The 15,390-nt window shown below is 49.6% G+C and overlaps 1 protein-coding gene across 1 annotated transcript; it reads left to right on the top strand.

Moving 5' to 3' along the window:
- Positions 1-689: 689 nt before the first annotated feature.
- Positions 690-1,205, top strand: EI90DRAFT_3128961 (uncharacterized protein; the record flags this gene model as incomplete). Its single annotated transcript, XM_039064146.1, has 1 exon — positions 690-1,205. One exon carries the CDS (start codon positions 690-692, stop codon positions 1,203-1,205), a length of 516 nt encoding a protein of 171 aa, XP_038912232.1.
- Between the last annotated feature and the right edge of the window lie 14,185 nt (positions 1,206-15,390).

Here is a 15,390-nt window from a genome sequence, read left to right as displayed (position 1 = left end):
TCCACCGATTGAGACGTTCTTGGTATCGTCAGAATCGTACGAATTAGCACTATTTTTGGATACCAAATCTGTACTGAGTCGTCGCATGAATGGAAGGGGTTTTCTGAATGGTGGAATCGGTGTAAGCATAAACAACCTGTATAATATTAAGCTGCATTACATCATGTAAATACACATATATAAACGTGCAGGTAGGAGGAAAGGCTCCTCAGCCTTTACTCCCCCATTAACAATATAGCTCATTAAAGCATATTTGTGTGACAGACTGGGAGTGTGAGGCACTTATAACCATGCGCTTACACTTTTTTTTGCTTGGTAAGTTAATCCAGTTAACCCTGTGCTTGTTCCTGATTCAATCGACATTGATCTAATCTTCACCCAGACCCTCTTCCCCAATGAGTTCTTGAGGGGCAGCTGGATTGTCTTCTTATCGAAAGAATGTGAAGACTGCACAGCAAGAACTCGATCCCGTTGTAGACGTTGGTGAGGCCAACGCCACACCAATTGACCCCAATCCGATCGGGAGTGGTGGCTGATACAGAAGCCCCAGCTGCGATCGCTGCCGATCTGGACAATGCACCAATTGACACAGAGACTCAGTCAGTGGCAAGAGGCACAGGCCCTTCAGCACCTGTGCGCCTACTTCCAACCACAAGTGGTGAGCCAACAGGGACTAATAATCCCCAGCAATGACGAAGGGAGACCTACCGCTCTCTGTTGTTGCACCACAAGAAGATGTGCCATGGAGGGAATTCATCCAGACGTTTGTGAGTTTTGAAAAGGGGCTCGAAAGTCGATTCAACACCATTTTGGAAAGGTTAGACATGCTCAAGGGACATCAGGAGCTTTGCCCTGAAGAAGCCCCCCGACCCATCGAACCTGAGGAGTTGGAAGAGACTCCAAAGGTTCCTGAAGGACCTTCAGAGCCTGTATCAACTGTGCCCAGACGAACCCTAGATCCAACTAGGGCATCTAAACAGATGTTGCATGACCAAGGGACTTTTCCCATGGTTACGATGACTCAGAATCTGCATGACAACAATGGCCTACCCAAGTTTGTTCACATCCCAGGTTCAGGGGACCCTGGAATACAGATGGCCACTATATACCCCGACCCAGAAAGTGAGGAATCTGCCTCGTCACTGGCACAGATACCTTCCCATTTGAAAGAGAAATGGGTGAACTGTCAAAAACCCCAAATGTAGGGGAAAGTGCATGAGTCTGAATGCAGGCAGGGCTCAACTAGAGGGGATCCGAGAACTCCGGTAGTGGACCGAAGCTTCTCCAGGAAGCCCAGGTCTGCTGGGTGGTACAAGAGGCTCTAAGAAGGACACAGCCTCAGCGACTCAGAGGGAGCGCTGTGCCTCCATTACGTCTCAGTTAGTCCTTATATTTCATGTGGCTGAGGTATCTTGTAGGAAGGGGTCGGGATTCACTCATAGAGGGACTTGGGGTAACTTTAGTCGAGATTAGAACTGGGGGACTACAGGTTCTAATCTACAAGTATTTATATATGGAGGAATGGGAAGGACTTTAGTCAAAGTCCGAGTGATAATGGAAAACACCGAAAGGTGCCAAATGATACCGGAAGGTACCGAAAGGTCCCAAACGATACCCTTAATGGGGGACTGAGGTGTCGGGTCGAGAAGGGCAGAGTAAAAGGCTGGAGGATGAATGGGAACGAGAAATGGGTAAGAGGAAGTTAGCCAACTGAATGGAAAGAAGACGACAGTCATACTATAATGGAAGTTGACTAATTTGTGATGATGTGAGTGGGATCACTGGAGGATGTGGGTAGTTCTGAAGGCGGAGTTACATATCTGAAGGATGTTGGGTGACTCCAATAAATGAAATGGGAGGGGGAATGGTTTAGAGGCATGTCATGGGATGTCAGAGATCTGTTGGGAGGTCGGAGCAAATCCGGAGTCTCCAAATGCTCCGACTCAGGACGGAGCTTCCGGGATGGGAGTGGCCAAGGTAGGGTGTGCTGCAAACCAGGCTGGAGCTGAGACAGTTGGGAAGGTAGGTGACTTGGGGAGTGGGGAGTTATGGTGTAGGGGATGATGAAGTTGTTAGGAAGGTGTGATGAGGTGGGAGAATGCGGGGTCAGGATTCCGGGATATGACATGAACAAGGATCGTAATGAACCTGATCACTTTCTTGAGCCACAGAATCGACCTCCTGATGATGAGGCCAACAGGAGTGAGGGTCTACAGAAGACCATCACTGAAATGTTGGGGCAGGCAGTCATGACAGTTGTGGAACAACTGAACATGTCTCATTTAAACTCTCAAGAACCACCTGTGGTTTTCATTAGTTCATCAGATTCTGATAATGCAGATGTTGAGGCAGGATTGCCTCGTATATCTTGTCATGGAACCGGTTCGGCAACCAGCGAGGCGAAATCAAGAGGAAGCAAAGACACCTCTTTGCTACTCCTGCACCGAGTGAAGCATCCAAGGAATATAGGATGCAAGTGGATAATGATGTGGCATATGTCTATATGCTGCACAGTCTTGAATCAGAACGCCGAGGCCATGCTCGAGAACTGCAGAGTAGGTTAAATACCTACAAGCAGTTCAGGGCACAAGTGCCTCCTGGTGGTGGTGACAGCAATGCGGCCGCCTTCTTTGGCCTTAATCAGCCTAGTAAACCACATGAACGAGAGCAGGAGCTGAGGCGAGAAGTCTCGACTCCCCAGCCTACCGTTTGTTGTATGCCGGGTCCTCAGGTTGAAGCCCCAATAAACCTAATTTCTCCCATGAAAAGAGAGTTCAGCAACAATCTGAACTCGCTTCGGGTGACAAGCTCAACTGTTCCAAGAATGGCGAGTGCCACCAACCTGAACGATGGGTTCATCGAAACTACTCTTAGGTCCTATTCTAGGGACCCTAACAGTATGACCCCTGGAGACCCAGAGGGCTTCATGGGCGATCTTGACCACTTTGTGGTCTGGGGAAAATGATCTCGAAAAATTCAAGAACTGGCTGGTGGAGCTCACTTCCTGGATATCAGGAAATGGGTGGAAAGGCACAAGCTATAACGAGCTTCATATAGACGCTCTAGCTCACGCCTTAGACGGTGACCCCAAACAAATCATGCTTCATAATATGAAGCAAGGTTTTGAGGAGGGGTCAACCCTTACCTTCATTCAGCTGTTAAACAAGCTGATGTTAACATACGTGAAGAGATCGGCAGCAGTTCCTGCCACCAAACTCTTCAAAACCCTCACGTATGATTCCTCCAAAGGAATCAAGCACTTCTATACTCAACTTCTCCAAGCATCGGAGAAGATGATAACTCGCCCTGACCAGGTGAGTTTCAATGAGCGTTTCTTGAACACTCTTCCTTTATACATGAAGGAAGAGCTAGTAATGCATGACCAAATTTCGGTCGATTTCTCATCCAAAGATGACCTTTGGACTGCAGTATTACACATAGACCACACGTATGATTCCATGTATGTCATCAACGCGTATAGGGGAGGACTGAGGTCCTCCAAATTTACAAATCCCTCGAAAATGAAATCGAGTGGCTCTCACAGCACTGCCCCTTCAATGAAAGGGGTGGCGACCTTCGCTTCAAAGGTAACTACGACACGTAGTTTCCCTCCATCTGTAGCCTATAGTGCTAAGAAAACACAGGTGGTGACGAAACCCTTAGTGGCTTCGTCGTCAAGAACTCAGACTGAGGTGCCTACTCAGGCGCCTCCTCCAAATAATAACCGGTATGCTTCAAATACCGGATCTTCCAGTTATCAATGTCGTCCCTCAAAGGATGCAAAGGGTAACCCACTTTGCTACAAATGTGGCAAAATCGGGTATTCATTCCAATGCCCAAATCACCCACCTAGAGCCAAACTTTTCACTCTGGGGATTGATGAAGATGCGAACGACGACACCCCAGCAACAGAAGCTGGGGTGGAAGAAGAAGAGCCATCTGGGGAGTCCCCAGATGACCCAGTGGCTGCTATCAACGAAGGGGATGACTGCCTCATCAACGATCCATAGGAACACCCTGATCTTCAGGGTGAGTTAGAAAGTGAGCCTGAAGGTGAGGTCACCTTTGGGCATGTGGGTCTACGAGGGATGACATTTGTGGACCCATCTGAGGACAATTACTCACTTTGGCTCAGAGAGTGGAGAAACTCCTGAGCAAAGAAGAAATCTACGCTGAACTGGTCGACGAACCCGTTCATTGATTCAAGACTGAGGGCCAGTTACCCCCTCGCAAGCAGGAAACCGAAACGGTTCCTGCTAAAATTTCAAAGAAAAACCTGCCCATGTTTGATGTGAAGTTTAGACTATCGTGAGAGGCAGGTAAATACCCTACAGATCGGAGTGCGGACTTGCGCTGCACTCTGACCGGTCTCATTGAAATCAATGGGACCAGAGCATTCACCCTGTTTGATAGTGGAGCAGAGATGGATGCACTGTCCCCTGACTTTGTCAGGGTGTGCCACATCCCTCTGCTGGAGCTACCAAACCCTTTGGTACTCCAAATGGGTACCAAAGGGAGTCGTTCCTGCATTTCCTACGGAACAAATGTTGACCTGAAGATATTAGGTCAGAATAAGAAGCACTATTTCGATGTTGTAAAGATCAAAAGGTACGACGCTATATTAGGTGCCCCATGGTTGAACACGAATAAGGCAATGCTTGACTTTGGCAAGCACGTCATCCACATCCATGGAGGCCAACTCCCTTCATTTGACGTTCCAACAGAATGTTCCTTTATCTCGACTGGGCGCCAGGCCCACAGACACAATTCAAGCCTAGTGAAGGCTTCACCCTCAAATCATTGGGCATCCAAATTGCCAAGCACACAGCAATTGTGACTTGGTAAGGCAAAGCCAACTTCGCTGCCCAATCACCCCTCTAGGGAGGAGCCCAACTGTTATAGGAATGGACCTAGAATCTTATGGTCCGTGACTATGAACAATCAAACCCTTGGTCCCTGCACCTTTATTTCGCTGTCAAACCCCATGCCAAGCTTTCCCACTGGGTTTTGGTGCTGGCTGGGGAATTTGTTGAGTTTCAAGGGACTTCCCTTGACCATTGTGACTTTTATATTAGATAGTTAGAAGTCATATGATGTGTAAGGCAGATGCCGAAAAATGTTTTCTCATTATCGAATACATAACCCAAAAACCTTGTACCGCAATTGTAACATCCTCACCATTGTGCCACCACTGTAAACTCAACCTGTAACCCTGGAACCATGTCCACCTCCCTATTCCTCCTCTCCATGACAAAACCGCAACGAGGTGGGCATTCCCACGCCCAACCTCCTGCTGCCCACTCCCACCAGTCCACCGGGTGGTCGAGTGGTTACTCCCATCCAACCAGAAGTTCCCTATCAGGAACTGTAACCTATCCCACCTCCTCAGGAGAAGGATATGGTCCAGGCAGCTCCAGGATGCCTGGCCACGCACCCGCGGGTCCCACTTCCCACGGTCACCCACTACCGTGCACTGGTCCACCAGCCCACTTTCCCCAACAACTCCCGCTACCGGTACGCTCCCATGAGCGCCAAGTCACCGATAGCCACCAACTGGGTGACTCCCTTTGGGAGTCCCAGTATCCCTCACTACCGGTACGCTCCATTGAGCGCCAAGTCACCGCTAGCCACACACTCCCAGCACACCCGCTACCGGCACGCTCCCAGGAGCACCAAGTCCCCATTAGCAGACAGCCAGGTGGCTCCCTCAAGGAGCCCACATCATACTCGCTACTGGTACGCTCCCAGGAGCGCCAAGTTACCGTTGGCCGACACACAGGTTACACTGCCAGACACTCATCCCATTCCACTCTCCCTCCGATGGCTATGCAGCCACCTCCATTAGTGAGCCGAACGGCTCAGGTTGGGTTCCCCGGAACCCATTCCCGTAACACCAACCCTCATAGTATAGCCACTATGAGGGGATCTTCTTATGTGTCATCTGTACAGGATGCCATGCGTAATTTTCCAGAACACTGGGCTGACCCAAAGTCAGGTCAGTTACCTGATTGTTCTCATCTGGAACATCACCCAATGATGGACGATGGTTTCATTCCCCTCCGCAATTGGTGGAGGGTGCATTTTGAAGACGTCATGGCACCCACACCTGAGGTCTTGCCTCCTTTCCATGAAGTTAACCATAGGATCAATCTTATCAATCCCATGAAGCAGTACAATGAGCAGCGTGCTACATGTCCTCAGGCTCTTGAGCAACAGCTACAAGAGAAGGCTCTTCGTTATGCTCTGCCTTGCAAAAAAGGATGTGTCAGGGCACACACCCTGACTAGCCTGGACCCGGACCTGCGTCTGGACCCGCTTCCACCCACCGCGCTTCCTGCACGCATGCACACTCCGCGCGCTGCATGCTCCGGGCCCGGTTCCTACCCCTTCATGTGACTTCCGGGTATCCCCGGAAGTTTTGCTGATATTGTGGCCACTGTGGGAAGATGAGAAGTTAGCTTCCTTCTCATCTCCTTACCCACAGTAGTTGTTGCCCTGGATAGGGCTGTTCATAGGTCAGGCTGTGGACCATAGGGGAGGGTCATGGGGACCCGGGAGTCGTCCCCTGACAGGATGGCCCTCTCAGAACCATCATAGATGCAAGGAATCGTAATGCGAATATGATCCACACTGATGCCAGACATGAGATCCATAATGGACAGTCTGGCAAGGAACTCATATTGATCGAAAATCGATATGACCGATGCATATGAGCAAATACACGTGGAACTCGACTGTGTTCCATGCACTGCATTTGCCACTCCATGGGGCATGTACATCTCGAACATGCTGCAGCAAGGGGACTGCAATGGTCCCTCAACCTTTCAAAGGACTGTGTTGTGGGTCCTCTGACAAAACATCAGATGGGCCATACATGCATGGTTCAACAATAACCGATTCGGTTTCCAAACACAATGAGAAGCATTTGTGGGTCCACGACCGACTGAAAGCTGAACACCTGTACATCAGTAGAAAAAAGTTTGAGCTGTTCGCAGCGGTTCTGGACATCCTAGGATGTAAGGTGGATGGCCATGGAGTCCATGCGGACTCTGATAAAATGGCAAAACTCCGTGACTGGCAAGTACCTGAAGATCACCAGGAAGTACTATGCTTCCTGGGACTCATTGAGTATCTCGCCCACTTCATGCCAAATGTTAGTGCATATACAGGTCCATTACAGACGATATGGACCAACTACTTGCCATTCTTCTGGACCCCTTTACACCAGAAGTGTTTTGATGAGATCAAAAATCTCGCCTGTAAAACACCGATTCTGAAACCCATCGTCTGGAGCACCCCTACAGGCCTCTCTGATGATGAACAATCCAGGTCCCAAGTCTGGGTTATCACAGATGCCTGCCCAGCAGGCATCGGTGCTATTCTGGCCCAGGGCACGAAATGGGAAACCTCCCACCCTGCAGCATTCATGTTGAAGAAGTTTACTTTGACACAACGTTCGTACTTCGCATATGAACTGGAGGCACTGGGAGTCCTGGAAGCCCTGTCCAAATGGATGGATGAGCTAACAGGTGGCTGAAAATTCACGGTAGTGATGGACCATAAGGCCCTGATGTACTTCAAAGAGAAGCAACACACATCAGGGTGCCACATAAGATGGCAGAATGTTTTTTATGGTTTTAACTGCGACATAATCTATGTCGAAGGCCATAGGAATAAAGTAGCAGACGCTCTGAGTCGCTACTACAAGTCTTCGGGTGACGAAGACTTGCATTATGATGAATTTGTCTCTGCAGACATCCACATAGACAAATTAGGGGATGATCTCCCCTTAAGTCGCATTGAAGAAGCAGAGGAAATGTTATATTTCCATCACCTCTGTTTGAAACTCACAACGACCAGACTTGGAACAGAAGATCGCGACATTGAAGCCGTGATCTTGGACCCACCCAAAGACCCTTCAGGGAGGAGCATGCTGACACTCACCAACATAGTCCCTGAAGAAGGAAGTTTGAGAAGCGTAACCGAGGAAGAGTCCTTCCTTGATTCCGTGAGGAAAGGCTATGACAAGCAATCTGCTTGGTGTGGTATATTGGAGAACCTGTTGCATTTCCCCAAATTCAAGGTCTCCAATGGCCTTATCTCAAGATTGAATGAGTCAGGTGCACTACGTCTGGTCCCGGACGTCATTCACAAAGGGGAGAGGGCAACTGGTATCGCCATCGAGCATGCACATGAGATCCTAGGGCCCCTAGGATCCCATAAAACCCTGGAATACTGTCAGGGACAGCTCCGAAAGCAGCAAAGTCCTGGCACAAGGGACTTGATGGGACAGGTGTCGGCTGTGCATAGTGGTGATCCTGTCATGGGGGAGCGTCCCCAACCACTTAGTCTGAAGCGGGAAGTTGAGTTATCATTAAAAGAGAGGAACTACAGTACTTACCTGAAGTGGGAAGTTGACAAGAAGGCTGCTTCTTCTGTTCCCACCCCAGGTACTATTATATACATGTGGTTAGGGTCACATGGGGGGAGCCACATCATCTCTGCATACAGCCAGACCTCTCTGGGTGTCTCTGCAGGAGATCCCGGAGGTGTGCCACTCTGTAGGTGGGGATGCACGTGGTGGGTGCAGCAATCGGGGGAGCAGCATCAGGTGTGTAATGATACATAGAGAGAAGGGAAGGCGACTGTGGAATAGAAACAGAGAGAAAGAAGAAAAAGGGAGAGGAGGAATGGGGAGTGGTAATGGGGGGAGTGGAGTAGGGCAGGGTGGCGCAGGGTGCAGCGCCGGGTCAGGTGGGGTGTGCCCTGACAAATACCTGCACCGCTATTACTGGTGGTCGACTATGGTCCGTGATGTGGAGAGGTACATACATCTCCACATGCGAAAAATGCTGAACCACCAAACAAACGATGCAGAGGAAGTCTGGGCTGCTGCACCAGCTGCCCATACTGGAGACCCCTTGGTCTTCGATCTCAATGGACTTTGTTGGTCCATTTCCATTGAGTTTGGACTATACTAAACTACCTATGGGTAGTTATGTGTCACCTGACTTCACACATCTGATACCTGTGAAGACAACAATCAATGCCTTGGAACTCACATACGAGTTCCTCAAGGGCATTGTTCACCTACATGGATTACCAAAGTCAATAGTGTCTGATAGGGACACTAAGTTCACATCCAGATTCTGGACAGAACTACACAGACTCTTGGGGATTCATCTGAAGATGACCACTGCCTTTCATTCCAAAGGCAATGGTCAAGCTGAATGGATGATCCAGAGCGTTGTCCAGATCATTTGTGCCGCAGTCAGACCTGATCAGCGTGATGGGGTCCTAAAACTGCCTCTTACCGAGTTTGCAATAAACTCGAGTGTTAACAAGTTGACAGGGTATGCCCCCTTCGAGCTTATTTACGGAATTATGCCACGTTGTAGGCAGGATAATCGCCCATGCACAGACTCGGCTCAGATACCCAATTCTATGATTAGGAAACCACGTCCATTCACACGACCACTCGGTACGGAATTGGTATCTAAAAATAGTGCTAATTCGTACGATTCCGACGATACCAATAACGTCCCAATCGGTGGAGAATTGACAGAGTTCTGTGTTGGAGAAGTTAGGCATGGCAGGTCACGAGCATGTGCGGGCATGGGAATCTCAAGCAGCAACCCAGAATTCCAGCCTCACTCGTTCCCACGGCGTCTAATAAATTGGTGAAAATGCTCATCGGCTGCGTGAGAGTTATCTCCGGCTTTATTTCCAATTTCGGCTCTTAATTCCGTAAATCCATTGAGATATCGCTTATTTTCTCTTATTTTCATATTTCACCATCATTTCAGTTATTGATTGATATTCTTTTATTGATACTGTTACCCTTTTCTATTATTTCGCCTAATAAGGTATCCAGGTGCCATATGGTACCAATATTCTCCATCTATTATTTCTAAAAATAATTATTAGATATAATCCTGTACATAGCGGATTTTGAAAAGAAGTTCTCCCCTCCCCCATTTTCTCTAAGGTGCTAGGACGCGCTAGAGAGGGTGTGAGTGTGTGGAATTCCAACAGTAGGAATAAGGGCAGTGATCTAGCTCACAATGAGTGAGTAGTGGACACTGAGCCCGGACCTTGCAGAAATCCCAGAGAACCCACTGTGGAGTTAAGGATCGAGAGAATAGTGAGTTTAGTCAAGAAAGTGGGATTTTGGAGAGTTTGGCCCCACGAGCTTAGTCAGCATAGAGAGCCATGAGCCCTCTTTCAATGTATGGTGGTAGAAGTACCACCTACAAACCTCCCTGGAGTCGGTGCTTTTGCACAACAAGTGCTAGATGATCTCCAGGGAGCTCACAACTCAATTATAAAGAGTCATGTAGAACAGGCCATCCAGTCGAATAAGCTCAGGTGACCAGACTCGCCTACCTTTCGACTAGGAACCTGAACCTTCCTAAGGGACAAGCCAAGAAGCTCCTCCCTAAGTTTGTCAGACCATATGACTATGACTTTGGCGACGATCCTGAACAGGAATATCAGGTCCAAGAGATTTTGGACCACGCATGGGACACACGTGATAGCCTGTGGTTCCGTGTTAAATGGGGCCTTGGGGATCTCACTTGGGAACCCCTGTCTCACTGTGACAAACTTGCTGCATTGGACGACTATCTAATGTTACATGGTGTCAATGCAGTCAAGAAATTAAACAGGGAAAGCTGCTTTCCCTTGCCTCCTATACGAAGTGCCACCTCGGCATCTCGTCCCTGCCATTTCTGATGGCCTGCCCACTTGGGAATGGTCCTGTGGCCATCAGAAGGCCGTTTATGGCATTAGTTGCCATAAGTGGAAATTGCTTCCGTGGGTTCGTTAATATTCCCATGCATGAAAATTGCTCCTTCTTATCTCCTGCCATCATGTCTGATCTGATGAAGACTACCGACGTTGGTCGCGGGCCAAGCCCACACCCCTCTAACGATGCCATGGATGCTGATGTGTCCATGCTGTCCCTTGACTCACCTCATCAGCTGTTAATGCCTGGCATTGACGAGCTAGACTCTGTACTCCCCCTGGATTTGTGACCAGTGGACCCAGTGCCTATTCCGGCCATATCAGGCCAGTCATCCCCTGCCACAGGTGAGTTTACTCAGTCCCAAGTCGACTATTCGTTGAATGAGCCCCAATACATGGGGCAAAACTACACCCCAGAAATGATGGTGCCTATGCAGGCGCCACCATACTGTCACGACTGACAAATCCTGGGGCTCCGTCAGCGGTGAACCAATGCCAATAGGCGAATCCGCTGACCTGAAACCCATCCTAACCAGCCCCCAACCCCATGTCTGGCCCCCTGCCTTATTGCATGAGACTTGGCCAATAATCAGAACCTAGACCCTGCCAGTATTCTGACCTTACCTCCAGTTCCTGAGCCCTTGGCGCTCCCGGCATTCAGTCATGCCTGCCTTGTCTCCATCCAAACCACACTCATCACTTCCTGCTATGTGGTCACAGCCATGCCCCGCTTCCGTGCATTCCGCACCCTCTGGCCACTTCTGGTTGCCCTTGACACCTCTGGTCAGGTCAACACTCCCACTCCCCTCTGTACCTCTGTTGGCCTTCATGCTGTCCTTGTGTGACAGTGCTGACAGATCAACCTCTGTTTGCGGACTTGTGTCAGCACCGCACTGACCCTGCTTATTTGCAGACTGTATTGGCACCACGCGCTGACCTCCACTTTTGTCCTCTGGCCATTTTTGTCACTCAGCAACATAACATTCATTCCCTGCCAAGTGCCTATTATGTTCACCCCAATATTGGCATTTGATCCATGTGTCACGGCCGTGCATTCCGGCCCATTCCCTGCCCATCCCGATGCCGCCCGAGCCCATTCCTGCTATGCAAGCATGAGTGCGAGCCCCGACCTCAGCCCTATCCTCCCTGAGGACTCCCTGCTCACTCCCCTGCTTGCCCCTAGGCTCCCCTACACTTGGCCGACTCCCCTGCTGCTGCACCAACCTTCCCACCCCAAGTCTGCCTCCGGCACCGTGCCCAGCGCGACTCCTCTACCCCGCCCACTTGGCCCCTACAGGGCCGCTATCATCCCTGTGCCCGACTCCGGCCCAACTCCAAGTCCAGCGCCGCTATGATACCATCACCACTATCACAGCCCTACGCTCTTTCCTTTATTTATCTGTTATTGTTTGTTTTGACCCTCGGTCATTGCCGGCCGCTATGCGGCCAACCCTGCTCCTTATCCTTGTTTGCTTCCGGACCCTTCGGCCTTCGGCCCGGGTCTGCTTCCATTCATTTCTTCCTCCTATATATATCCTGTATACTACATTATAGTACTTTAGCTCTAATATCGATGTGACCATGACCCCAACAAGGCAACCCCAGTGAGTCCGAAATGAGGGCCAAGAGGCAACTAGGGGGCACAGCGCTCCTTTAGAGTCGCTGAGGCCAAATGCCCTACCCCCGGGCCTTGTTCGCGGCATCATGGCCATTGTGGCCTATAGCGGCCCGCATAGGCGACCTTCGGTGCCGACCCCGGACCAGTGTCTAACACCATGTGCTATTGCACTTTCCTATTCATTCATTTAATCTGTCAATACTGGTACTTGATCCGCTTTGACCTTATTCATTCCTTGCCTCCCATTTCCCAGGTTCTTGTCCTTGCTTTAGTTTGACAAGTCCCTGCTCATTTCCGCTTATTTGCACACTGGACCGACCAGTCCCTCTTTTGTTTTCTCTTACCTACTTATACCTTGTAAATGCTTTTGGGGACCTCAGTCTGAAATCAACTAGAGTACCCCCCCTGTCTGGTCTGAGTCTCTCCTTCTGCAAAGGGGGCTTCCCCCCCTCTGGAGTAACATCTGAAAAGTGTAATATCTCCCATGGGCTCCATGGATATCCATGGGTTTCCATGGGCTTTCATGGGCTTTCGTGGGCTTTCATGGGCTTTCATGGACTTTCATGGATTTTCATGGGGGGCCATGAACACCCATGGACACCCATGGAAGCCCATGGAAGCCCATGAAAGCCCATGTACAACATTATCTTCCAACTTCTGTGAAATTCCATGGGTACCATGAATGCCCATGGATACCCATGAATACCCATGGGAGCATTATTAGAAGGGTCCATGAATGTCCATGAATGTTCATGGATGTTTATGGAGGTCCACAGAAGTCCATGACAGTGCATGAACAACAACATACTTGTCAAGACTCAGCCCTCATTCAGGGGCAGCCTGACCTCAGAGTTGGGTGTGTGCAGTGTTCTGGGCAGTGGGGCACTAGATCCTGCCTGTAGTTCCTCAAACTCACTGAGGGGGCTAAGTGGGGAGTGAGTTGAGAAGAAGGGTGAGTTTCCCCCCTGCTAAGCTACTATAAAAGGAAGTGGACTGTGCCAGTTTATAGTGTGACTGCAGGCAGAAGCTCACATGGGTCTGTATGTGGGCTCCTGGTTGTAAATACACATGGAAAAATAGGGAAAAATGGGGAGAGACTGGGGGGAGGGGTTTCAGGGTTGTATGTTCAGGTGAGGTGCCCTGACAATACTATAGCAAGTGAAAATATCAGTTGAAATTGCAAGACTCAGAGACCCATGGGGACCCAACCAAGAACCTTTATACAGATGTCTTCACAGGTGTCATGTCCATCCTCTGCCACCACCTTCTGTCACCTCCAGCCATCCCTGATTACCTCTGCTCCACTCATACCAACCTCAGAGGCCCCCAATGGTCACTTCCATATATTACTTACACCTCCCTAAGTACAGAGCCCCAAAGGCCTCCAGACAGCTCCAATGTCCACAAGTGCACCCCTGACTAGCACTGACATGTCTATATTCACCAATACTATTTACATAAATTTTGCTGTCATCAAAACTGATGGAGATGTATGCATGTTTTTCCCTGGGCTCCTCACATGTATGATGCACCTGTGATTGGTTGTAAGGATTGTATTCCCCACCCTTAACCATATATGTAGCCTCATTATGGCATGTACTGATGGACTGGGAGTGTGAGGCTACACCAGTGCTTAAACAAGCACACCAACATATTCAGTGGACACTTGCAGTTGTGGCACAAAAATCAAAGTTCATATTTATTATTATAGAAATGGGATTTTCCCATTTTTAGCCTCTTACAGGCTCTGTGGAGTACAGTATCCCATGCCATGTAAATAGTTAGTATCCAACAACTATCATCACACAAAACCTGACCCAACCATGTTATTGTAAACCCAGCTCTCACAACCTCTGCCACATTATCTGTAGAATCATCCCTATGCTGACCCCCCTATTCTGCACCCAAAACCTATGGAAATGGACCAATTCAGCCCCACAGTTCTAACATTTATACAGACTCCTGTTGTCAAAGACTGCCCAGTAGCATGTTGGGGCCCCCATTTGCAGATACATGGGAAGTCTAGGTGGAGGGACCATAAATGGCAGGAACCAGGTGGAGCTGACATAACAGGGTCAAGGGTTAGTCAACTGAATATTACTGGCAACTTGGGTTACAGGTTTAACAGACAACAACCCAAAAGGAGAATGGAGAGGGTGGTCCAAAGGCAGACTTGCAGGGCAGGCAACTAAATGGCCCAACGGACCTGTTTTCAGTAACTTTCATCATTAATTATGGCAATATTTGCTTCACACATAATTGAACAATGGAAACCCCCCAGCCATCTTGTCTGCTGCATGCTCCAGCACTGCCTTCGCCTCCTCTTGCATTTTCATCATTCTTGAGGAGAACGCATCTGCGGCTTCCACCTCGGATGTGCATGTGGGCTCTGTCCCCATCCTGGGGTGTTGTCTGGTGTTGAGCTTGAAGGGGGTTTGGTGGGGTGGACGTGGTTGTTGTAGGCGAATTCCACTAGTGGGAGCCAGTCTGCCCAGTCATCTTGGCAGTGGTTGACAAACACTTGAAGGTAGGCTTCTATCTCCTGGTTTACCCCCTCGGTTTGTCTGTCCGTCTGTGGGTGGTAGGGTGTTGAGGGGGTGAGCTTGACTCCGAGGAGGTCTGTGAGTTCCTTCGAGAAGCGGGAGATGAAGGCGCTTCCACTATTGCTGAGGATCTCTTCAGGTAGGCCATGGTGTCTCCAGACATGTTCGAGGAAGAGCTGCGTGATTCCCGCTGAGTCCACCATCGTCACCATAGGGACCGTGTGGATGCGCTTGGACAGGCGGTCCACTATGACGAGAATGGCATTGTATCCCTTCGACTCAGGAAGCTCCCCTACCGTGTCGACAGAGATCACTTGCCAGCGGCGTGCAGGGACCTTGTTTGGGATGAGCTTTCCGACCTTACGGGAGGGGAAGGACTTGACGCAGTTGCAGGTGTCGCACCCGCACACATAGCATCCTACATACTCTGCCATCCGGGGCCATCAGTAGTCATGGGAGACGAGTTCCAGGGTCTTCCATCGC

The sequence above is a fragment of the Cantharellus anzutake genome (assembly GCF_015039405.1).
Source record: "Cantharellus anzutake strain C23 chromosome Unknown EI90scaffold_53, whole genome shotgun sequence".
In the NCBI taxonomy this organism is placed as follows: domain Eukaryota; kingdom Fungi; phylum Basidiomycota; class Agaricomycetes; order Cantharellales; family Hydnaceae; genus Cantharellus; species Cantharellus anzutake.
The sequence above is the reverse complement of the archived record's forward strand: the minus strand, read 5'-3'. Positions and strand labels throughout refer to the sequence as shown.